Source organism: Columba livia, chromosome 2 (genome assembly GCF_036013475.1).
Source record: "Columba livia isolate bColLiv1 breed racing homer chromosome 2, bColLiv1.pat.W.v2, whole genome shotgun sequence".
In the NCBI taxonomy this organism is placed as follows: domain Eukaryota; kingdom Metazoa; phylum Chordata; class Aves; order Columbiformes; family Columbidae; genus Columba; species Columba livia.
Genome location: NC_088603.1, coordinates 132202290 through 132228297, shown reverse-complemented (window position 1 = coordinate 132228297; position 26008 = coordinate 132202290). Strand labels below are relative to the sequence as shown.

Here is a 26008-nt window from a genome sequence, read left to right as displayed (position 1 = left end):
ATATTCTGCCTGGTGCACAAAAATAAGCAGGTGCCAAAACAATAAAGCACCCACATGACTTTTAATCAGCCAAATCAGGACAATGCCTGCCTGCAGAAACCACAAATACTCATAGGTTCTGTATGTATAATCTTGCTAGAAAAATACCTACTTGTAACCGATGATTTTTTACTACAAAAGTACAGGTCAATTCTTTGAGAAGAACTCTTGTTTCATTAAACAGAGTAAGCTAACTACAAGTTAGCAATATTTAATTTTCTAGAGGTCACCCATACCAGAAAACACTTTATTCTGCATTAGAAACCCTCTAGCTCTGCAGTATTTAGACAGTTACCACCCTCTCTCCCAACATTCTATTTATGAACCATGTACAGGAGCTGCCTGCCAAGACCTGACTCTACAAATAAATAAAAAAGAAAGTATAACTGAGCAAGAACAAATACCAGCAAAATAAGTAGGACAGTAAGAGGTAGCATAATTCTGAAATAGCTAAAAAGTGAAGTTATTGGTTCAGATCTTTGCTGTTCTCTACCCAAAATCCACTTTGGTCTAACTGTAAAAGAAAAAAAACAAAAACCAAACAAAAATGGCAAGCAGAAAATACTTCTGGAAGTAGCAATATCCCATTTCTTCCTTACCATAGAAGAGACCTATTTACATATGCTTGGACCAAGGATAACAACTTGCTCAAAGGATAAGTGCAAAACCAGGTTTACTACAACTGCTGTTACTGTGTGAAACAGGAAAGCACAGGATGCTGTGACAGCTATGAAGAAGGCCACAAAGAAACACAAAGAGTATTTTGAGAACAGGGTACTGACTCAACTTACTACAGGTGAGATAATTTATGAACATGATCATAACCATCTAGAAGCATTCAAAAGCACAGGCTAAGGTTACACGATTATAGGCGTAAGAGTTTCTCATGTTCTTGCTGTCAGGAAGAAGGCAAAAGTCATTGTGTGTTATGGGCACAGGCCTGCATGCCTATATCTAATGGGCTTCTTCCCAGCTTCAAAATGCATCATAACATGGAAGTTAAACTCCGCTCTCCGCTAATATTCAACAGCTTGCCTTGGTATGTTGGAGCACTCACGTTAAGCTGCATGTTAACATGTCACATAGCAGTTTACATGAAAAGTAAATTCAAAAAAGGTTTCAAATTGCAGTCTTATACACATCAACAGGGGTATGACAGGCAGACGAAAGAGCAGTAAGATATATGGAAATTAAATGGTTTAAGAACAGGCAGATCTCCCAAGACTGGAGTTCTAATCCCTTGCCTGCTAGTGAATTTCACCTTCCAATGACCCAATTTCTTCTGCTGTAAAAACCAAAATATTTAAAGTAAACCAGAAACCACATCCCAGTAGTAGCTCAAAGTATTACAGAAAAGAGGTAGGCATTACTGTCACCCAGTCCTTAAGATCCTCTTTTTACTGAAGACCTTATGTATTTTAAGGATCTAGCAGTAATTATTTCAGATGTGGTGGGTTTTTTGGTATGTTTTCAGACAGAAAAATATTTATAGGTAATTGCTTGCTTGTACTATTAAGCAAAGCACATAAGCTGTTAAAAGGTAGATTACATAACACAGGTTTGACTGAAGAGGGCTTTAGTTATGGCTGCACTGAATCCAAAGCCTTTACTGCAAAGAGTTTTTGATTTTTAATAGCAAGAAGTATGCTCTGAGATCTACTTTTAAATTCTATTTAACTTTATATCTTCATCTAAATGTTCAATTTCAAAGCCCAGATATCTGCAGTTAGCTTACTAACTGGGAGAAAGCTTTCAGATCATAGAAGACCTCAGTTACCTTCATATTCAGGTCAAACACAAGAGCTGATATAAATCATGTTCTGTTTTTACTTTTCCATACATTTGAGTTCCTTTCTCTCCCTCCAAGGAAGTGCTCCTATTTACATTATGCGGAAAGGCAAATAATATAGAAGAAGATTATGTAAACACTTAATCATCTAAATCTCTAAACAAATTAATCAAATATTGCCAGCAGTGACACAGAAGATAAAGAATCCCTATCAGAGGCAAAAAACCTCCTCCTCTCCATCAGATATACTTGCCATTTTCCCAAGCTTCTTTTGGCCACGATTCTGGCAGCAGTCCATACTTGAAGTCACTTGAAGTACCCGGTAGCAGTCCATACTTGAAGTCACTTGAAGTGCCCGGCAGCAGTCCGTACTTGAAGTCACTTGAAGTACCTGGCATCAGTCCATACTTGAAGTCACTTGAAGTACCTATTACAGACACAACCGAATGTTAGCTTCCCAGGTTGTTTAGCAAAATACACATCCTTTTTAAACTGTGACAAAAAAATTTCAAACCTTAAAATAGTAATTATAATTTTTTTTTTCCACATAATGTTCTATACTGAAGTTAAGAAATAACTGCATTCCTAATTTCAATGAAATTAGACCTTTTGAACTTCTCTCCACAGCATCACTTCTCTCCATTCTGAGAAAACTTCAAAGCCTTTTCCGTACTACAAGAACTTTTACAGTACAAACATTTATTCCCTCACTATCATCACGACTGGGCTGAATAGTTTTTCACTGATTCTCTTTACAACTGCTTTGTGCAATGACTTCATCTGGTCTACCACAGGCAGTCCAGTTGGTACAAAAGTAAACATTTTCTACTGGAGGTGTGTTTTTCTTCATTGCCTTAAAATGTCTCCATGGTATTTAAAGTGCTTTAAATACCTTTATTTATACAAAATATCCTACAGCTAAGTCTAAAATCCCTTTTTGAATAATCATCTCCATTACTCTATGACTACATCAATTCAAAAGACCACAGTTACTTGGAATATACCATTTCAAAAGACCAGTTAGTGTGGTTACATTTGGTCTTTAGACAATCTCTCAAAGCAGTTTGCATGGTCTTTGTAGCTTTTCTCCCCCCTCTTTAAAAGAACAAAATAATTCAGAATTGAACAGTGCCTTATAAAGAAGATCTTCACTTGTTTAATTCTAAACTTTTGTAATAAGTAGGAACTGCATAAGTGAATATGTAATCACTATTACACAGCACAGAGAACTATAAATAGTACACAAGAAAGCTGCACTAGGCATTTAACAAAATCATATTTGTGGGTCAAAGATTCTTCTGGCACGAGTGCAAATTAATCTTCCCCCCCCCCCCCAATCCCCAAGACGGGAGTTTGTTGGACAACATGAGCTCATAAATCCATTACTTTCCTCACAGGCACACAGTTGTTAAATAAACAAGTTTGCAGTGGAAACAGGCAATTTGCTTTTGTTTGTCCGGATGGTGCTTGGGTCCTCACACTGAATTCACAATGTCACTGTTGCGACAACCCTTAAGCAGGGCTTCATAGCAAATAGATACATTTTTGCTTTCAAGCCTGAGACTGTATATTTGAGTAGTCCAAAGACTTTTTGTCTCTATACTGCTTGTTCTAAGTATTTTTCCAGGAAAGGAAATTCTCTTAGTGTAAACTAGAATTTCACACAGCTAGTGGTAAGCCACACACTCAAACACTTGCAACTTACAGTTTTACTGGAAAAAGAATACAGATTAGACATATACAGTAGTTTCATTTATGGCTCTGGCAGTATTACAGTTGGCAGCAGTGGTTTCATCTGCAACATAAGACAACAGTTCAAAAGGAAATAATTTCACAAATAGGAAGCTTACAGGTCCATCCTATCTGTTACACAGTGGCAAATGATATGCAAAGCTGGATGACGACTGCCACACTAGGTATTCCATGGGAGCTTTTAAAAAGCAGATCTTGAGTGGACAAAGGAAGAGAATTCCCAGTATTTTGGCTCATCCACCTAGCTATTTTGGTACAGAAAAGAAACAAGGGGGAGGGTAAGGGAATAAATCTGTTTTTTAAAGAAAACAGAGAAGTGAGGAAAATATTTCAAAATTTTTTAATTTAGTTACTCTATAGCTGTTATGTCCAAAATAGGCAAGAACTCTTTACACTATTTGAAGCTAGGACTCCAGCAATGACATCTCACCACAGCTCAAGGAATATAACACAGATACCCCATAGACATGCCAGCTATACATTCCTTTGAGGTGAGCAGTAAAACTTCCTTTTGTAATACACAGGAAAGGATTAGTGAGGAAACAGTCTTGTACAGGTCTGGGTAAAAGCAAAGATGACTTGACCTCAAGCCCAAAAGCCTCCAAATTAAAGCAGACATCAAGATCTAGCAGAGAAAAATTAAAACAACTTTTATAATATTTTTAAAATATTAGACCTTTTCTTTATAGGTCTTTCCCCTCTAACAGAACTGTCCTGTCTAGTCAGCCAGTGGAAGATGAGTGATTGAAGTATTTTAATCACTTTTTCTCCCTCCTACAGGAGGAATATCTAAGCTCAACAGACCAAATCTTGACTGCTCACAAATGTAATGTATATGCTGTCTATAAGCAATATTGCACAGCTTCCTTCAAAATAAGCATGCAAAGACTGACCAAGTTGAGCACATTTGTAACACTGTCACCTTGGCAGTTCTTCTCAATTTAAGAGAACACCAATTAAATTTCATTAGGAACATTTATGCTCACAGCTGGTATTGAAGTTTGAAGGAAGACGGGAGCTCAGATCCCTGCACAGGTCTAGATCTTAGCATAAGACTCTGCACACAGTCAAATAGACGTAGGAGCTGTAGTCTAGTCTAGATAATAGCTTCCAATTTGAAGAGAAGGCCTGCTGTAACACGAAAGAACATTGGCACAGATACCACAAGAGATAAGAGGTTGCTACAGACACTTCAGTCTCTTCGCAGTACAGGACTAAGTAGATCATAATTAAACCTAATGCTTATTCTTCAAATAATTAGTTGACCTAGAAAATCTCCTTTCTAGATTAAGCACACATCTAATGCATTCAAAACAAAACAACAAAAAAAAGGCCATTTTAATGTCTAATGGTTCATCCATATAGGGAGGACATGAACTACATACACATAGACTGGGAACTGGAAGTGCAATACGTAGCCTCCACTGTTTTATCCAGGTGTACATACAGCCTAAAGTCAGATAATCTTCTGACTGTAGCTGAGCCAAGTATAAGATGTTACGGACCCCCGTGGCTCCTAACATCTCCCATTCCTCCTCCCATGCAGGCTACTGCCCCCTGAAACCTGCTTGCAAAACCACAGATACAGTCACCACCTAACCTGCTCCTGTCAATCTAAACCCAGATGATTTCAATAGGAGACTGAAAGCAATTACATCTGCAGTTGTACTGGTAGACTAGTGGTAAAAAGGGGGGAAATACAGGCAGCAGTGAGAAAGACGTTAAAAAAAAAAAAAAAAGGCTAATTAGAATCAATAATGTTCTATATCTCCAGACCAGGCCATCTGACCACAACTTTCCTCTGATCTAAGGATAACTATTTACAATTTAGTTGATTCTTAAAAGAGGTGCAAGTTAATAATTCAAATGTCAGTTAGCCTCCAATACCTACCCATTCTTCTACTCTGGAGAAGAGGTTTCTATCAGTAACCTGATCTTAAAAAAAACAAAACAAAACAAAAACAAAAAACAAAAAACCAAAAAAAACCCCAGAAACTCCACAAAATTACAAAACAGGATACAAATAAGCCAATTAACTATCAGCTCTAGAATTCTCAATATGTCAAACTGAGGTGAGATACAGAAAGTCCAATACACAATGAAGTGTTTATGTAGGCTTCTACACAACTAACAAAAACTTTATGGAAGGATTTTATGTTCTACTGTGTTTGATCTCAGGAAAAAGGATTAGCAAAAGTCAGACACGCTGATTTTCAGTTTCGAAAGGCAAAAAGTAGGGGAGTATCACCAGAAAGAGAGAAGACATCTCAGCAGAAACATCTTCAGTTTGACAAGTTTTGGTCTTTTTCTGTAACCAGAAATATGCTAATTTTTTGGGAAGAAAATGAGATGGGGAATCTCATGTGGGGGGATGATCAAAATTAACGAGAAGATCAACAATAGCAGCCATTGAACAGGTCATTGTAGAAAGGGATATGGATGTAGGGTGCACTGAGGGAGAAGATACAAAATTTCACATTAGATACAGTTGTCTGTAATGAACTTTTGTTTTCTTTATACATATTACAACTACAAACAGTGCCAAAAGAGGAGAAAAAAGGGAATACTATTTTTCCACCAAGTTTTCTAACACTGACTGCTCATTCAGATCAATTAAAAATGACAAAGTAGACAGGATAAGCAATTAGGCCACACGTTTCAAGGATTGTAAAGAGAGCAGTGCTAACCTACTGATCCAATCTGGATTGTTGTTCAGAGAGCTGGATTTGTTGTTTACGTTAGGTAACGTGACAGAAAAGACAGCACTGCCAAGACTGATATACTGGGAAGGTGGAGGCAAGAAAATATATTGTAGTCCATTTGTTCCTAGAGTATTACTCACATCTTTAACCTTGCTTCTGAAAGGGGTCAAAGCATATTACTTCTCAACTGCCTCTTGCAACAGAAGGCCCAGACAAACTTAAAACATTTTGTCAATGCAATCATACTCTATGTACTGCTCCCAATTGCTCATAATTTTTACTATTTCTCATTCATGAAAAAATGGCTTATTGCCTTGACTACAGAGGCAGATTTATCACCAACTAACCCTGCCAGATGACTATCAATTGATGTCAAATATATAATCCACATGCATTTTCAATGTTTATCATATATTCCCTGAGAAAGGTGTGCCATTCACATAAGAAAGCTGTTTGCTGCTCCCTCCCCATTACATCAGTGAAACACAAGACAGTAAGAGCTCTCCTCACCCAGATCATTTATTTGTGGGGGAGTTACTGTTCTCGGGGACTATCACACTCAAACAAAGACTTAGGTCTGAAAGAACCTCTGAAGGTCACCTGGTCCAACCTCCAGTTCATAGTCAGGCTGACTTCAAAGCTGGACTGTATGTTGCTTTGGACCTTGCCAAGTTTTAAATATCTACAGGACAGTAGATTCTATAAACCCTCTAAGCAATCTGTTCCAACGCAACTGCCCTCATGGTCAAAGAAGCAATAACATAATAGACCAAAACCCTTGTGCTGAATTGGCATCTTGCTATTATTAATTCAAGACTTACTTTGCCCAAGACCAACTTTGTCCAGGAATAACAAGGGAGTTTATCTTTACCCTGGGCTTTGAAGAAAGGTACAAGACAGACACAAATCTGTAAAAATACCAAAACAAAAAAATAAAAAATGCAAACCTTCCAACAAAAACCAAAACCACCAACCCAACCAACCAACAACAACAAAAAAAAAAACACACCAAAAACAAACAAACAACCCACCAAAACCAACCAAACAAAAACCCCCCCAAAGCCCCAGACACTTCCCTTGGGATCTCTGAATAGTAAGATCTGTGAGTACATGACAAACCAAGCTTAACAGGGTGGTGTCACACTCTCCTTAACAAGTAACATGCAACATTGCACCCTAAAGAAAGGGGATCAGCTCAAGTCACAATCAAGCAAATGTGTAAAATACTGGAACTCTGACACATCTCTTACTTTCCGTAGACTGACCATGAAAAACAACTGCTGCTTAACAAAGGTGTTTTTTTTCCAGCCTTAAAGATCATATTTTTAAAAATGTTCCCTCAATGGCCTCTGAGCCCTGGGAATACCCAAGTTCTGCAACTGTGGCTACACTTTTACAGTAAAAATGGCAACTCTGATCTTGTAACTCCCCTCTCCATTGTTTCCAGTATGACGGGATGAAGCTAATACCTAATAAAGCTGCACCAGTGAAGGCTGGTGTGGTGAAAGTGGAATTGCCTGCTAAAGCTGTAGTCCTACCAACACGTGTACTACAAGTACTAACATGACCTTCAGGTTAAATGTAGGCTATCAGCTTGCTATGCTGTAGTATTCTACATTTAGTATAAACTTTCTACACTATAAATGTATTTCTGGTTGCATATATTTACTGATACCTGGCAAAAAATGGCACAAGTAAGAAATGCTGTATGCTTCTCTCCACCCCAACCAACAACTCAGAGTTCCATACACAAGAATTCCAGAATGTGCACATAGAGTAAATGATTGGGCAGTGAGCAAAACAACTCTGCAAGGACAGAGAACCTAGAAACCCAGAATAATTGAACAGCAATTGATCGATTTATACTTCCATAAACTCTTACATGACAAAGTCACCCTAGCATAAGAGTGCTCTCACAGGGAGTTACAGTGGTGTAACTAAATCAAACAGGCTCACCAACACAGAAAACCTACAGGTTAAATATGAACGTTGTATTTCTATACCATATGTCAGCTAAAGCATAAAGGATATTTTTTAAAAAGTCCTTTAGTGGCCTTTAAAGTTCATAAATATCACATGGGAATGGGTAGGCATGTGAAGACAAGCATGTAGGAGATAAATGGGCTGTGGATAAAAACAGGACTTCACTTTCTAGAGAAATTACTATCTGGGAAAAAAATATCTTTTTAAAGTAAGTTGTATTCTAATCATGATAGTTTAGAAAAGCTCCACACTACTCTGAAAATCAGCTACAAACCAAAAGGATCTAAAACATCTGGAGTAAGAACACTTTCACTGCTCAGCATATGATAAAATTAATTAGATTTTATTTACTGAGCTATATCTTTGAGAAGCAGGAGGGAAACCAGCTGAAGAAATAGCACAGCTAACTTTTGTAGCCAGAGTTATGCTCACCATATGAATCAAGAAGAAACACAGCCCCTGGTATTCTTTATTTAGGGATCTGCAGCCATCATCATCACTATTTCATAAATGAGGCAGCAGAAAAATCAAATTGGCACTTTGGATCAATAATTTTTAAAAGTGAATGTATTGCCTGCACTTCCATCAGACTGAGAAAAAAAAATATCTTTCAGGCAGAAAAAGTCTGTAGATACCACATAACCTTCCTCCCCAATCAACCTACCTTGCGTGCTTTTTTCTCTTTCTGTTACAAAAAACCCCAACATACAAACCCCCAGCAACAACAAGAAACAAACACCACCACAACACAACAGTAATATGCAGAACACCTTAAAGTTGCAAGGTCAGTGGCTGACCACACCACAAGAATGAGAGGATCTACTTTGTCTCCAGAATCATCCTGAGGAGAGGTAAATTTAACAAATAGGAAACAGGTCAACCCTTAGATGTTATACTCTCGTTATATGACTGCTAAAAACCTGTGGGGTCTTCAATACCAGGTTTCATAGAGACTGGGGCAAATAAAGCAGTTAAAGGTCCACTAAACAATTTAAATCTTTCAATCAGGGTGTCAGCTGGAGATCCAAGAAAGATCTGAGACTCATACTACCATGGAAGAGTAGGAAAAAAAAACAGCTTAATTTTCTTATACTACTTTTTGTTTTTTCTTCCGTAACTCAGTCAAGTGAAGGGTCACCCCTACAAGAAATATATACATGCCCAGACAAGTCCATCAATCTTGATTTCGTCAAAGTTACCTGTCTTTATTGTTAAAGTCTTGATCAAGTTGTTTTATGCTGCTCCCATACATCATGAGGAAAACTGTGGGCCAGCACCACATTTTCTAAAGCAGGTTTAGCTGCTGCTTGTATCCTTCCAAAAAGTAACTGCTTCTTTGGCAAGCTGCATTAAATTCCTTAAGAACCCCTACAAAATCATCCAGAAAACGTCTTGTTCCACAAAAGGGCTAGTTTCATCCTGGCCTTGTTATCCTCTCCCTCACAACCAACACAATATACGACACAGCAATATCTAGCTGGAAAATAATGGTAACAAATAATCCAGTGGTAGCTTCATAAAGCTATCAGGATATTACATACAAGTCTCTCTAAGAATCAACATGGTCAGCCCTGGAAAGCATAAACAATACTTCACACTTGTGTTCTGAAGCCTGAGGATATAACACTTGCACTACAAAAGCCAGCCCCAAATGAAAAACAAATTCAAGAAGCGATAAATTTTACAAAAAAATACCCCTATGAACAAACATTAGGAATATAATGAATTAGAATCACTGAGCTTTTATGAACCAGAAACTGACTAAGATGCTAATTGACTGCACTGTTATTTTCACTATGGTAAATGGTTAATTGTCACATGCACCATGGCTGTAAACAGTAAAGACATTTTTTAGAAAATTATCAACTAGAAAGAAAAATAGTAAGAGACACAGTAACATTGAGTGTGAAGAAACACAGATACTTCAGTTAATATAACCACAACTGCAGAAAGCTTGAAAGCTTTAGTAAGAATACCTGTAGGAAAACTCACGTCCAGCAAAGAGCAGTTTGACATGTTTGCTTTACTGGGACAAGGGGGTAGCAGATGGTTCAGAAAGCTTTTGTTGTTGATTAGCTAATACTCAAACTGATCCCAGCAAAACCAGAACACTTACCTAGCAATACCCAAGTGGAAAGTCCATTCACTATAGAATTCAAGGTAGTGGCTTTCAGGGTATATTTTTGTAGTGAGAGAAGTGTTCTTAAGTAGGTTCCCCTTCCATCATATCTATGGTATTTCTTTCTCCTCACGAAAACACCAGACAACCCAAAACCATAATCAAGCACACAGCAACTCACTTTGCATGTAACTGGACATCTCATGACCACAGCCGGTGTTGGTTATCACCGTCAGCACATGACAAAGTGTAATAGTAGTAGCTCATTCTCTTCTAGCAACCAAAGAGACATCCCACTCCTTAGCTTTTGTCATAAGAATTTACTCTTCTTCCTTTTTTCTTCTCACAGCATTGTCTCACATCTATTCCAGAAGACATTTCCTTATGCATTTTTAACTCTCAGTGCCTATTATTTTTTATAGTTCTTCATCTCCTCAAGAAATTTAATCCACAACTAAGTAGTTACATTATAACCTGCAGGTTACTCTACAATTCATTCTTGTCATTCTTCCAATTCTCCATTCCTTCCCCTTCCGCCTTTCTTTGGGCACAGAGGGAAAAAATGGAAGAACAATGTTTAAGAGTGGAATTTACCTACAGAGCAAAGCAAAAGCTAGCCAGCAGTAAGGAAAAGCCAACAAATGCTGAAGCACAAGCTATGGGCGGAAGTAAGCTATATGAAGCCCTGCTTCCAATATCTGCCCTTGTTTCAAACAGTGTGAATGCACATAAAAAACTTCATGAAAGTAAAGGTCTTAATAGACATTGCTTCCAAAATAGTTCTACCAGGGACAGAAAATGTAATTATTTACTTGGGATCACTTATGTTGTGCTCTGAAAGCACCAAAGAGATAATTAGATGACATTATTTTATAGTTCAATAAAATACCACCAACCCCCCATCACAGAATTTTCAATGGTTTCAGACAGACAGAGCACAAATTCAGTGTGCCCCTAGACTCTAACATAGCTTTTTTCATCAAGATGTTGCATGAACGTATTTTGTAATTTAATTCTTTAGCACAACAAGTTACTGGAAACCTTGGTGCTTCTGTCCAAAAAAATGAACAAGGACTCAACTTATTTAATCATTACTACACTGCCCATATCCTCCATTATTTCTTCAAGAAAGCTCCACAGCAGATATTCAAATTCTACAGAACATAAACAAGTATTCATTTCTGTTGCTGGGGACATAATTTAGTAGACATATTCTCTGTTCATACTTCCAACAGTAAAAGAGTTTGAATATCTGCACCACATAAATCAGAAACAGAAATCACATACTAAATTGTGTCAGAAATTTGATTTTTGTACAATTATATACAGGTCCTCAGCTCCTGCTCTAGACCCTCTGCTGCCCTTTTTCATGCTGCTGCAACTAAGTACATATTAGCAAGTAGTGTATCCCAACACAGATTTGTTGTGTAGCTGCTGAGGACTCACCATCCCCATTGTACATATCTCAAGGTGCTGAAAGGCTACATCTAACCCTGTGCTGTGTGCCCATGGCCACTCGGCAGTTGGCAAGGAACAGGCACGTTTCAGAAACACAGCTTCTACTTTCATTTCAGCCAGAAGAAACCCTGTGCAGTCTAAGAAAGCTTAGACAGTAAGAGAATATGAGGAAATCCACACGAGCACACTCCCAAGCTGAATTGCAAAGCTGGAGTTCAGAGATGAAGACTAGAGATAAGCACAGCCCCTGAGGCATCTACAGAAGGAATGTCAGCTCCGCATCACGGCCGCTTCTCCAGAGCTGCTGCTGTTGTCCCACGGGGCCCTGGAACCCACGGGGACACGGAACCTGCCCGCACAGCGCCCCCTGCCGGACTGCTGCTCTCCGGGGTTTGTCAGCCGTGTTTGTAAACACGTCTGGGGGTGGGAGGGAACCTAAGGCATCCTTCCTGCCGCCAGAGTAAACACAGGTTCCCAGACTCTCCCAGAACTCAGGTTGCTCTCAGATCTCTCTTCTGTCACTGGAATACAAAACTATCTGGAAATAGTCTATACCCACAGGTGGAAATTACTATTTTTTTTTTTAAACTTCCCTCTTAATTCTACCTCTTGAACCTGGGAAGCGGAGAATATCCACAGTCCCTTAATGTTTGAAGGTGGCATACATTTTTAAATGCTTTAGAAACAGATACATCTAAAGAACTTGGTTCCAGCTATGTCTCAAATCCACCTTTAACAGGACTCCTAAATTGGGGTGAGTTCTCAAAACTCCTAATTCATCCAAAACAGATAGAGGTAAGTGGCAGCATTTCAAATATATACTTCAAACTATTCATATAGTATAACCAAAAAAAGTGAAGTTAATTGTATTTCCCCAAATCCCAATTACATTGTGAACAGTGCTTATAATTTTTTGTGGGACCATATTTGTTTAGCAAACAGATATTTAACCTTATTCTAGCATTTACATTAACCATAGGTCCTTAAGGAAAAAATCCTATTAATTCAGTCATTCTCAAGATTTGCTTAAAGAATAGTTCAACAAGAAGATACTCCCTCTACCCTATGTCATTGTGGCATCTCTTACCCATCTGTATAACAAATCTGCTTCATGAGTTTCTATTATACCAGCCAGAATTACTCCATTTTGTAGCTTCCCACATACCCCTACAATAAACAGCAGCAGAAAGCTGACTTCTGCTTCTGGAGACATGAGTGAGGGAGATTGCTACAAAAATCTTCTGCTAGTGTAGGGAAGGGAAAAATAAAGGCCCTTTCACTCTCTACAACTAGCTAACATCATTAACCACCAGTTATCACTCCTTGATTTTGTGCCTAATAGTAGCTACAGATTAAATGTAAATATAGTAGTTTTAGTTGCTACCAGCTGGTGAGGATCCCCAACTCAAGTGCTAAATGCAAAGAGCATGTTACATACCACATGGCACAGCACTGTCATTCCTTTCTCCAGCCAAGGTGGAAAACCAGATTACTGATTTGGTGACCTGATTGGTGTGCTGACTTCACTAAAACATCCTATCCACCATCTGTTTATAAAAATTACACTCTCGCATACTTTATTCAATAGTTTAGTTTTCAAATGACATGGCTGACATTAAGCAATACTTACCTGCTTCTTCTTTAATAAACGACAAATCTTCTTCTGGGTATGGGACTGACGGTTGCAACACCGAGCAATCTTCTGAGTTCTCCTCAGTATTAGGTGGTATATTATAAATAAATCTCTTTGCAGTTTGGTTTTTCCTTCTTGCTTTTCCAGGATCTTGAACTGATTGTCCCTGTCCTCCCATGTCATTCCATACGAAAACTTTTCCCTCACCTTGAGATTCATTTTCAGCCATTTCAGGTGAGCTGTCCTGGACCCAACTGCAGTCATTCATTTGGTAGCTTTCCATCTGGCCCTCATCGATAGAGTAACCATCATTCTCAGTTTTTATGCTACTTGCCAAGTTGGTAAGGTTTCGCGTTGCCCAGAAACTGGCAACTTTCTGATCCCTTGGAGACAAACCATCCCTACTAACAGATCTTCTGTTGTAATCCACTACAACGGTCTCTGGAGCTTCCGATTTTATACTTATGTTTAAGGCATCTTTAATGAAGTTGCGGCAGGACTGGACAACTTCCGTCATCTGAAGGTAGCTGGCCACTGACATCACTTCAATGGCATTTTGGCTCGTAAGCACGAGGTTACCAGAATATAAGAAGTCCAAGATGACAGAAAATCCTTGAACAGCAACAACGTCTAAATAGGTAACAGTGGTTTGGTTACGGTTTTCTTTGTTTGTAAAGCAATACAGAGTCTTAAAGAAGCGGCTGCCTGCAACCAGGATGTTCTTGTGAGCTCTGAAGACCCTCCCGCTCACCACAATATTAACATCACAAAGAATGCCTTTCTTCCTCTGCTCGTTCAGCTCTTGCAGAAGCTGATAGCAGTAAGAGTTCTCATTTGGCCTGCTGTTAAAATCACAGTATCCTTCATTATTCAGTTCTGATGGTAGCTCTGACTCCTGCAATTAAAAAAAACCACAACCATAATTAGCTCTTAGTGAATGCACTCCTTAGTCCTCCAAGACTATAACAGGTATATGAAAATAAACTTAAGAAGATAATGTTATTTAAACTTCTTTTATTTATGTTCTTGGTCATAAAGACAGGCTGGAATAACTAATTTTGAAAAGTATTTCTGAAAACTAAGAATCACAATCTCATTCTGCACCCTCCCACCTCCAAACTCGGAACACCAGAACTAGCGGAATTGCCTCAAGCGCAAAGGAAATTTCAGCCAATTGTTAAAAAAAAAAAAAAAAAAAAAAAAAATATTTAGTTGAGTGTGAAGCACTTGTTGTTCTTAACCCCCATATATTAAAGATTCAGGAGTCTCTCTATCCAAAGATTTAACTAGATGGTTCTCACATATCCAAACCCTTGTTTCTCCCTAGAAACCTCCACTTCAACGGGTATATAGAACCCTGACAACTGATTCAACATTTTCTTATGCTGAGAGATGAATACATGAAGCTTAGGTCTGTATCTCCCAATCTAAGTCTTAGTGTTTTCTTTAGAAAACATATCACTGAAGTGCTTCAAATAGCAGATATTTTTCTTATACAGTTCTACAAATTAGGCATTTATTCTTTATTTTCTAACTGTGACAGCCTTAGAATAGCTGTACTACATTACAGGCAGACAGAATACTGCAGGTGGCCAAAACTTAAGCTTCCATTATGTTATTTAACCAAGACTTTCTTGAAACAAGCTTCACTGAAACTTTCTAGCAGCAGCACCTTTAACTGGTACATACTTATTATACAGACAATATGTACTTAAGCATCTTCCTACAATCTTCTTAAGATGTGATCTGAAACATGGCTTGAAAATTTTGCTAAAAATAGTATCAGACAATCCAACATCAAGAAACTAGTTGTTAGTGAAGATTAGATCAGACAGTGAGAGGCTGATAAGTAACAAGAGATCTGAACTGGATTTTAGAGCATTTAGAAAATTTATAAGTGATGTTCAGACAACGATGATTCAGAGCTGCTACAAAGCAGCATCTAGAACAAAGCAGAAAACACCACAGACTGGCATATTTGAGACCATATTGACTGATATGTGCTGCCATCAAGAGCAGCAATGACAGAGAGTCTGCTTTACACTGGATCTCTAAGACACTCTTCTTCCCTAGCGAACAAGGACAGTTCAAAACTGTCTGGCTCTGATATGGTTTAGGATAAGAGATGAGATTTTGCAAATTATGTATGTCACTATTTTCTCTTATTTTCTCAAACCATTTACAGACTGGGGGGCTAGAGGTATCACTGAAGCTCAACTGCCTCAACATTACAGGTCTAAATCAGCATTAACAAGGTAACATTAATGCTGTCATGAGCACGTGATCTATACTGGGCTAAAGTATATGTTGCAGAAAAGTACTACTCTTAATTTGGGACTATGACAGAAACCAGCTATATGAAAAACAATCACTATCTACCACACAGGAATTAGTGCATTAAATCAGTATTCACCTCGAGTTATAAATCCCAGCGTGGATTACTGGGATGACAACTAAGGCTGCAACTACATCCTCTGAAACGGTATTTACACCCCTAAGTAGCAAATAATGCCCAGCATAACCAAAATAGAAACTGCACCACTTCAGCATCTCCTGTAGAGAAATTTCAGTTTGTTGTCACATTCAAGTTGCTTCTAAATTTCTACCCTTCTCAGAAGAACACTTCAGTGAAAAGAAGAAGTAGAAATAAAAGCATTTGGGCTTTTATATGAAAACAAGCAACAGATCTTTGTCCAACCTCAGCTTAATTTTTCCTGTGTGCTCTCTGGCATACCCAAGTACTCCCTCAGATCAGAACTCTGAAATAGAAAGTACAATCAGTGACAACTAAGTCTACCATTCTTTAAATTCTCAGTGGATTTCGGATCTGGACTAGTTTTCCATCACTCCAGCAACAAGGCACTGCACAGTTTCAAAACACCAATTACACTGATTTTGGATGAGATTAAGATGAGAATTATCATACCCTAAAGTGTTGTTGCTCCAAACAAAGTCAGTCATCAGTCACATCTCACACAGTCACTGTTAGGTAGGTGCTATGATAGCTGACAATTTAGTTCTCTCCAGAACACGTTAAACACCACATAAAATTCAAAAGTAATCTGCAGTGATAATTTTCTTTTTACAAACGTCTGATTAAAGAATGGAGACAGAGTACATTTTAACTGAGCATGTGGATGCATTCAATAAAGCTGATAAAAATAATCAAGATTTACAATATTTTTTTTCTAAGAAAACATGGTAAAAGTGAGGTGCGGATCACAAACATGCTACAGAAACACAAGACCAAAGTCTCCACTGTGAAAAGACCAGAAGACTGAGTGAAAATATGAAACATTATGCAAGAAACGTCTAAGCTATAGGGTCATGTGTTGGGGGAAAAGAGAACGGGTGCAGAAAGATTTTTAAATCTGTAATACTGGAAACAACTGCTGCTATGGAAGTAGCTAACCCTAATGCCATACCTCAAATGAAACAAAAGCCCTGGCATCTGAACAGTTATCAAGCCTATGTAAACCAAGTGTGGCAAGTAGAATTAACATTTGCCGTGAGAAAAAAAAAAATACACCTTGAAAAGTTTTAAACATCTCCCCTTTGTACTGAAAAAGTTCAGAGTTCCATAGGAGGTAAGGTGCAGAAAATCCTTACAGAAAAAATTTTAAAAAGTTTTAGCTTCTGTTATGTCATGCTCGTGGCACATCATCATAAGAGTACTGTTTTTGTGATGAGAACCACAAAGTAATGATGTTTGATTAGATGTCAATTACATTTTCAGAATACAGACCAAATATCCCCATTACTTAAGTTACAAGAGCAAACCAACTTCTCCTTTAATAAAACCTGATAAGAAATCTAGAATAAAAATCAGGACCGTTTCAGTTTTACTTGTGGAATCTACAGCATTGTATGGCTGAAAAGCTTTCTCTCTCTAGGTGAGATTAAAAAGTGATATAACAGAACAGAGACTACTCAAGGAAACCAATATTGTGCTCAGTTTCAATTAGACTAATCTGAACAAACCCCAAAATAAATTGCTGTTTCATATGTATAATGCACTAATTAAACTTGCCTAAAAGCTAATAGGAACAGAAACAGATGACCAAAAACTGCTACTAGAAACTTGCTTTTCTTTTTCCTTCTGGGCCATCAGCATACTCTGTCTCCTGGGAGCTAGAACAGTGAGGGGGAGGAAGAAGAAAAAACAAACCAAACCAAACCCAAACCAATCTAACCATGGATTCCATTTCAGCTGTACATATATGAAAAGTAGTTATGCCACATTTTTGTAATCCCTTCCCCTTACCACACCATACTCTACAGCAGTTTCCGTACGTCCCCAAATTAATTCTTACCCTGGAAAATGGATTCTCTAACAAAAGTGAGCTATCAGGAACTTCTTAAGCACATGCAGCTACAGAAGAAAATTATCTCAAAAGATTGTCCTATCAGCTGCACATATGATGCTCTGCTGCTATTTTACATGCCATAGAATCACCCACAGAAAACTCAGCAATTTAAAACTGTTTCATTAAGTGCATAATACCTAATCAAGTAGTTCAAGGTCTGGTAAAAATGCTATAAAAAAATACAGTAAATGGAAGTCCTTACTCTGAAGGCTCGACTTCCTCAACTCTTTTGCTCTCCTAAAAGTAATTCAAGAAGTTAACTTAGAACACTATAATGTAATTCTTACATCTGAAGCACGACTTCTATTCATCACCACTCGCACAAAGCAAACAATTACAGTTCACATGAAAAAATAACACATCAAAGGCCTTCGTCCTTTTGGAGAGCTTCTGCTTTAAACCAACATGCCTGTTAGGCTGAAGAAAGCTTTTCTGGCAGTAATTCCAAAGTTCAGCTTCAAATTATGTCCAGAGAGAAAATGTATTAAGCAGCAGCTTTGAGGGAAGGAACCCCCAGCAGCCAATAAATCTGCATCTCATGGATCTAAATTCATCACAGAATTAAAATATTTTGCAGTGATTTCCCAGTAAGTGTTTATTTCTTAAGATTTTGGCAACACAATAGCCTGATTATTTAAAAAAAAAATAAAATATATAAGGTAGTTGCAGGCTGATTATATATTTCCTTGAGTTTTAATATGGAGACAGATTATTTCAAAAACTAGAAGAGAAAGAAAAGGAGTCAAGATTTTTGTCTTAGAAAGAAGCACCAACTGACAGCTCAGCACCCTTGCATTAACAGCAGCTGCAACCACTTGCAATGTATTTTGGCATTCCTAATTAAATGTATCCCAAAAATAAACTGAAATCATCACTCATTTCTTCATGAGTGTAATAGCCAACAGACCTACAGAAACTTACACTGCTTTACTGTCTTAACGCCTACAGTTTCCTTTTCGCACTTGAACAGTGGCACTCTGCCATATGTTTATTAACAGCTGCTAAACATGCCCTGCAGTTGAAGCTTGTCAAGTCAAGGATACACGTGTGTTGTCTCTAAGACAAAGGCTGAAAGATCTCTCTCAAGTTTCATTAAATCTAAACAGCTTTGCTGCCTCATTATGTATGTTGGAAATATGGTCAGGCTACAAATTACCTGCTTTTGTTCTAAGTATCTGGTATTATGGCACTCAGAAAAAAACAGGGCTCTTGTTTCGGTATTAATTTAAACGTATGTATCAAGAGAAATTCAAGTGTTATTAAAAGTGTGAAAGGATACGGAAATTAAACATAAAAACAGAAAGAAAAATATTCTTAATCAGATTTGTGATAAAGTGCACAACACACAAAACTACACTAACTCTTGAAAAACTGCAATTCCTTCCCTCATGAGAAATTCTAAACTGAAATGTAATTGCACAAAAGATCTATCCAGCACTGTTTTCCACTTGAAAATGCCAATCTCTGTACAGCCCCCTTAAAGTCTGGACAAAGTAAGCTTCTGTATCTCTAGCATAGTACAAAAGAGCCAGACATATCTCATGTATCCTACTGTTTCATTTATTATTACAATTACTACAAATGTTTTTTCTTAAACTATCAATGGTATAAAATCAGAAACTCACTTTTATAAAAATTCCCATGACAATGAAAGGTTAATCTTCAAATCAACGCTTATATTAACTTTTAGGCTACTCTGACATGAAAGCAAATACTCTGTCCCCACTTCCACCCTCATAGTATTAAATAGTCTTATGACAGTAAGGTGAGACCGGGAATAAGACAACAGAAAGAAAAAACTAGTAAGTTTAGTAGGAAAAACTGCTTGGAATACATTTTATTTACACATGGCTTAATGGGAGAGAGAGAAACTTCCAAGTGTGGCACAAATTAGGAACATCTACTGACACTGGAGGTTACACAGTGACAGGACATACCTTCACAGAGTTATCATTCACAACTCAAAGTTAGAAACTAGGCAACAAGATGTTAAGGAATATACTGCAATAACATTAAACAAAAAGAACATAGTCAAAGATAAGAGAAATTAAAAATAAAAGCTTCAAAATCAAAACCAAGTTATTTAAGGCAAGTTGGGCTAAGATACTGCAGAGTGCATAGCAAATCCCAGATGGGAGGAAACTGATGACCTACGGCCATAAGGTGTCTGTAACAGTAGTTGCCTTAGAAAAACACTTACTGAAAAGATAGTATTAGTCATCTTGAAGGCGGACATTGCATTTATAAATCCAAACAAAATATTTTAGATAACTGATATTTATGCAGCATAAGGTTTTCCTTGTGATACTGCAGTAGTTTCCCATAAAACTTGCATTCCTTTTTCAACTAGCTCCAAGAAAAACCTACATTACTCTAACATTTTACGTGTCATCCTTATACCCTAACATCAGAATAGCAGCTCTTGTCCAAGGTACCCTGAGCTGCTTAAAGTATTCAACCAATAAGCCAAATTTCAGTATTGCACTACAATTTGGACTCCAGATACATGTATACAACCAAGGTGGGTGTTTTAATTGAGCTCTGAATAGTGAAAAGAGGGTGATCAGGGATCAATGCCAGCTAACAGCTCGATTTCAGCCCAACAGTTCAAGCACTAGCCTAACCTGAAGGACACAGACTTGCCAGCGGAAACAAGCTAATCACCAGCCAGGCAATCCAAGTGAAGTTTCGCAGCGCAGACATCCTTACGGGGAAAAGCTGCAGAAGGCTGGTGATTCAACGTGAGCATTCCCGAAGAGCTTTTCATCCACGTATGTTCTAGAGTTAGCACTGTCTTGTTCATAAGAGCAGCTAAGAAACACAATAACTTTAAGCAGAGAACATGAAGAGTTTCACTACTCCTAAAGCATTAGAGGAGAGCTGGCATATTAACATGGCTTTCAGGAAACCACATGTTTATCTCAAACATACACCAAGCAATTGCAGACTTCTTGCTCAGTAGCTCAATCTAAAGCAACACAATCGGGGAAAAAAAAAAAAGATTCAACTGAGAATGTTTCGGCTAGAGAGTTATCCGATTACTGCACAGGGACCATACCGTTAACAACAGCAGAGTAATTCTAATTTCACGCTGGCAAGCACCAGTTCACACGAAGTCGTTAGCCGGACACTACCCTCCCTTCCCCAGTACCGCAGGAGGAAGTTGTAACGAGTGCTTTTAAATCAGTGCAGCAACACTGGCACGCATACGCAACTTTTTCCCACACCGCCGCTTTATCTTCACGAGATAACCAAATAAACTAATGAAAACGGCAGCCGTCACGTCCGAACGGCGAGGGCACGTTCACCAGGTACAGCCACACGCAACCATGGGTGCAAAAGCTCCCGGGCCCCACGACAGCGGGTCGGACAGCGTTGAGCTGCCCGGACCCAGCGGGAGAGCCGGCCCGCACGGGAAACGGCACTCTCTGCAGACACGGCGGGCGAGAGCAGCTCTGCAAGCCCAGCCCGCCGGGCAACCACATCACGGGAAGCCTTTTAAAATTAACACACGTGGGCAAATAAAGTAACTATACAAGAGAAGGGGCCGGCCTCTCCCCCACCCACCGCCGCCCCGCATCCCCTACCTGCTCGGCGCTGGCGGGCTCGTTCAGGCGATGCTCGGCGGAGAGGTGATGCCGCAGCAGCAGGGCCCGCTTGTAGTTGCGGGTGCCCTTGCAGAGCTCGTCGTGCCCGCCGGGCAGGGCCCCGCCGGCTATGATGAGCTCGGGCGGGGCGGCGGCGGCCGCCGCGGCGGTGCACCAGGCGCACGACATGAGGCCGGTCTCCTGGCAGTAGTAGAGCCATGGGAACTCCTTGAGCCAGGAGCCCTGGAAGGAGATGTGCAGCTTCTGCAGCAGCGACTTAGGCCGGGCTAGCGGGAAATGCTTGACGCTCTCCCCCTCCCCCGCGCCCACGCTGCTGCCCTCCGCCTCGTCCCCTCCGTCGCCCCCCGACCGCCTGCTGCTGCTGCAGCTGCCGCCCTCGGCGCCGCTGCCGTCGCCCAGGCTGCCCCCTTCGCCGTCCTCCTCGTCGCTGCTGTCGCTCAGGGAGCCCCCGTCCTGGACCAGCTCCTTCCCCTCCAGCAGGCCCTCCGGCTCCAGGCCCTCCGCGCCCTCCAGCTCCATCTCCTCGTCCGCCCCCCGCCCATTGAAGTGCTTCCGCGGCCAGGCCGAGGCCTCACAGCCATTGTTGGCGGCGGCGGGGGCGGCGAGCAGCCCCCCGCCGCCCCGAAAGGCCAGTGTCCGGCGGTTTCTCTCGGCGAACGTGGGGCCCGCGGCGGGGGGCGACACGGCGTCCTGAGGCAGCAGCAGCTCCTTGTCGTCGGCGGCGGCCTCCAGCTCCTCGGCCTCCAGCCCCTCCAGCTCCACTTCCTCGTCCGCCCCGCGCCCGTTCAGCGGCTCGGGGTCCTGCCGCTCCCAGGCCTCGGCCGCGCCGCCGGCCGCCGCGGCGGTGGCGGTGGCCAGGCCGCCGCCCCGGAACGCCAGCGTCCGCCGGTTCATCTCCGCGAACATGGCGCGCGCGCCCCCCGCCCGCCTCGCCCCCCTGGCCCGCCGCTCCCCGCCCGGCCGAGGGCTCTGCCCCCGGGAACGAGGAAGGAGGCGCCGGCTGCCGTGCGGGAAGGGCGGGGGTGGCGGCCGCGAGAAACCAAGTCCGGCCGCTCCCCCCGCCGCGGCTCCGGCCTAGATCAGCGCCGCGGGCTCCCCACAATGGATCCGGCTCGGCGGCGCTTCCGTCCCGACAGGCCCCGGATCAGGTCGAATGGCAAATGAACAACGGACTGCTCCCACAATGCACCGGGAGAGCCACCGCAGGGGAGGGGGAGCGCGAGCGGGGGGCGGGCAGGCGGGGGGCCGGCGGGGCGGGCGCGACAGCTGGGGCGCGTCACGCGCCCCTGCGCCGCCCGCCCGCCCCGCCGCGCGCGCCCCGCCCCGCTTCGCCCGTCACACGGCCGGGGAGGGGGGGGAGCGACCCCCTCCGCGAGGGGCCGCCGTTCCCCCTCCGTCCCCTCCCTCCGCTGCCCCGCGCACGCGCAGCGGGACCCCGCGGGTCCGGCGGGACGAGCGGCGGCAGCGGCGCGGCGGCGTCTCCCGGGGCGGCCGGGCGCGGCGGTACCGTTAGGCGCGGCGCGGCGCAGGCGCGGGCTGCCGGGCGGCGCGCGCGGCTTGTGGCCGGCCCGCACGTGCCGGCGGGGCGGGTCCCTCCGCGGGGCGAAGGCTCGAGGCGCAGGGCGGGACCGGCACCGGGACCGGGACCGGAGCCGCGGGATGACCGCGGCGGGCGGGAGCAGCACCGCGGCACTCCCGCGCTTGCCTCTCCGCCAGCCGCACCGGGAGCAGGACAGGAGAAGCCAAAAAGATGGGTACATCGAGATGAAAAATGGTTTAATAAGGGAAGACGTAGGAGAAGAAAGAAGGAAAACGGGGCAAGTGATGCTGAGGCGATTGCTCTGCACCCCCCACGGGTAGATCGGTGCCCAGCCAGTTCCTGATAAGGAGACGGTTAACTGCCCTCAACCCTCTGCTCGGCTGTGGAGCTGGTGTTACACAGCATGGACCATCTCTTTGGTGAGTTCAGGCCGTCTGCCCAGCTGTGTCACCTCCTAGCCTCTTCAGCACCCCGATCTGTTCCCTGGGGGGGCAGGGTAAGAAACAGAAAAGGCTTTCATGCTCTGCAAACACCATTCCGCGCAAATCTAAACCACAGCCCTGTGCGACCTGCTGAGAAGAACGTTGACTCCATCCCAGCCAGACCCAGTACAACAGATAACAAAAAGTGTCAGAGAGTCTTCCAGATGGATGTGTGTTGCTGTCACCGTGGTGTCATGCAGATACATTCAGTAGTGAAAAAGATTCCTCCATATCTTGAGTTGGAAACATGCAGGGATTGGGGAGAGCTGTCTTCATCTTTTGAGAAGGGTTTGCAAGAATACTATAAAAATGCTGTAAATAATGCTGTAAGCAAGAATTCTTTCATCCTTCGAAGGACTTATTTGGGAAAAGGACATGTTTGGTGGAAGATTAGCTTGCAAAAATCTTTCTAAAATTTGGAGAGGGAGAGTTAAGTTGGTTGTGGAGAAACAGATAAACTCTAAAAGGCAGCATTTCCAGGAGAGGAGCAAAGATGGTCTGAATTTAGGCAAGGTGGAAGAAGAGTGATGGGAATTGAAGGATTCTGAAATTTGCTGTGCCTGGTGGGAGGGTGGAGGTAGCGATTCAGATCTGGGTCCGTCAAAGCAAAGGGTTCCCATGACACAGCCTCCGTAAAATGCAAACCTGATGCGTATTTCATAAACTTTTGGGCTTTGTGGTGTATCGGTGTTTTTGCATTCCCGTGGTGCTCGATCTTTGCCTGGCAGCATTCGGCAGCACGCCTCAGCACTTACCTACGGTAGAATTGCTTACCTATTTTATATTGCGTATAAAGAAAGACATTCGATGTTGTGGATTATTTCCCACTGTATGTTTCAATTGGTGCAGATTGCATTAAGAGTATACAGAAAGTTTAATTTAAGAATACCTCCTGGGATTCACATTTATGGAGCACACTTCTTGTAATCTCAGGGAATGTAACCTGCACCCAGGACTGTTCTTTTAAAAGAAACCTACCCGGTGGATGTCCTGGAATGAACTGGGATAAGATACATAGGAGGGACAGTAAGATAGTGAGCCATAGGTCTCCTGTTATGGAACGCAAAGAAGTGTCATTTGATTGCAGCAGGTAACCTTGAGTGCTAATGTATCGATAGAGAATCATAAAGTAATTTAGATTGGAGGAAACCTCTGGAGTTCACTGAGTTCAAAGCAGAGCCAACCTCGAAGTCACAATTGGTTGCTCAGGAACAACGTCTCGGACTTTCCTGGACTGTTTGCTGAGAAGACCTTTGGTAATAGTTCCTCCCAAATCCGCTCCCCACACTTTCGCTTCGTCAGTTTGCTACAAGGGCTTCCACTCCTGCACAGTGCACTCAACAAAGGGAACTTAACCAAATTATTTTGGCTAATTTAATTGCTCTGTAATGGCTCTCTCACAGCAGAATTGAGGTTGTATTGGTCTATTTGATAATTCCATTTTACTGAGTGTCTTCATGGACACACGTCTCCCCAGACACTTTTTTTGTCACTGAGTAATTTGCAAAGATGTTGAAACAGCTTAATCTTCATCGCAAAAATTCTTGTTTTCACACTGCTTCGTTGTACATGAGGTTTTATATTTGTGATGGGACTATTTCAAAAAGCATCCTAAGATGCTGTAGCAAAAATATATTTATTTTGTAGAAACAGTAATTTGCCGTTTATTCATCATTGGTTTTCAGTTCCCCTGACAAACCTGCATGCTAAGATTCATAGTTGAAAAAAATCACTTATGTATACCTCATGGTAATTCTTTAATATACCTTTTTCACCAATACTCTCTCTCAAGTCGTTGTTTACTGCTGAAGTTCCTATCTCCAGTGGTTAACCATCCCAGTCCTGTAGATAGCAAATATTGTTTTGTTCACTCTGAAATCTAAGTCTCCAAATACAACATTGTCCTGGTTTTGTTAAAAACAAGTTTCTCTTTTAGTGATTTTGCCTGTCAGCTAAAGCCTTCATATTAACTGCATTTTCCTGGAGAACCAGACACATGTTTTGGTAAACCTAGCAATGGAATGCAAACTTATTGATAAGCACGGATGGACATCTCGCTAGAGGGGTGACGAGAAACCGGTGACCAAGAAACTGACCAACTGTGCATAACATTCCATTCACCTGAATACTTCATATAAAAGTGGGAGATCACGAGGATCTTGCCCCTTTTCTTCTTTCCCTTTTCCCTTCTGCTTATGGCCGACATTAGGAAAGGACCTTGCTAGTCGTCCCTGTGAACTGAGGGCTAATGACAGACTGAATCCAGCTCCGGTTGGCTGCAGAGTCCAATCCAGGACTTTGGGTGCCGGCTCTGCAGTTGCTGAGACTTTCAAGATTGGTTTTGTAAATTTTGCATTATTTTCTCTGTTCTTATTAGTAGCATTAGTAAAACATCTCTAATTTTTTCCAACTCTCTTCTCTCTGTCCTTCTTTCCCTCCCGATCGCCTGTCCTGAGTGGGAAGGGGGGAGAGGGAGGGGCAAAAGGTGGAAGTGGGGAGAGAGGAGGTTAACAATACATCTGCCAGGGTCTTATTG

The 26008-nt window shown here is 41.6% G+C and overlaps 1 protein-coding gene across 1 annotated transcript in view; it reads right to left on the bottom strand.

Annotated features, from left to right (window-relative positions):
* The window catches only part of ZBTB10 (zinc finger and BTB domain containing 10), a 28379-nt gene extending 5682 nt beyond the window's left edge, over positions 1 to 22697 (bottom strand). Inside the window, exons 1-3 of the mRNA XM_005513665.4 lie at positions 21430 to 22697; positions 13473 to 14370; positions 2082 to 2255 (exon numbers count right to left, since the gene is read on the bottom strand). Of these exons, the coding sequence (XP_005513722.3) occupies positions 2082 to 2255; positions 13473 to 14370; positions 21430 to 22356 (1999 nt within the window). The 5' untranslated portion in view covers positions 22357 to 22697. The remainder of the gene's footprint in view (positions 1 to 2081; positions 2256 to 13472; positions 14371 to 21429) is intronic.
* Positions 22698 to 26008: the final 3311 nt, after the last annotated feature.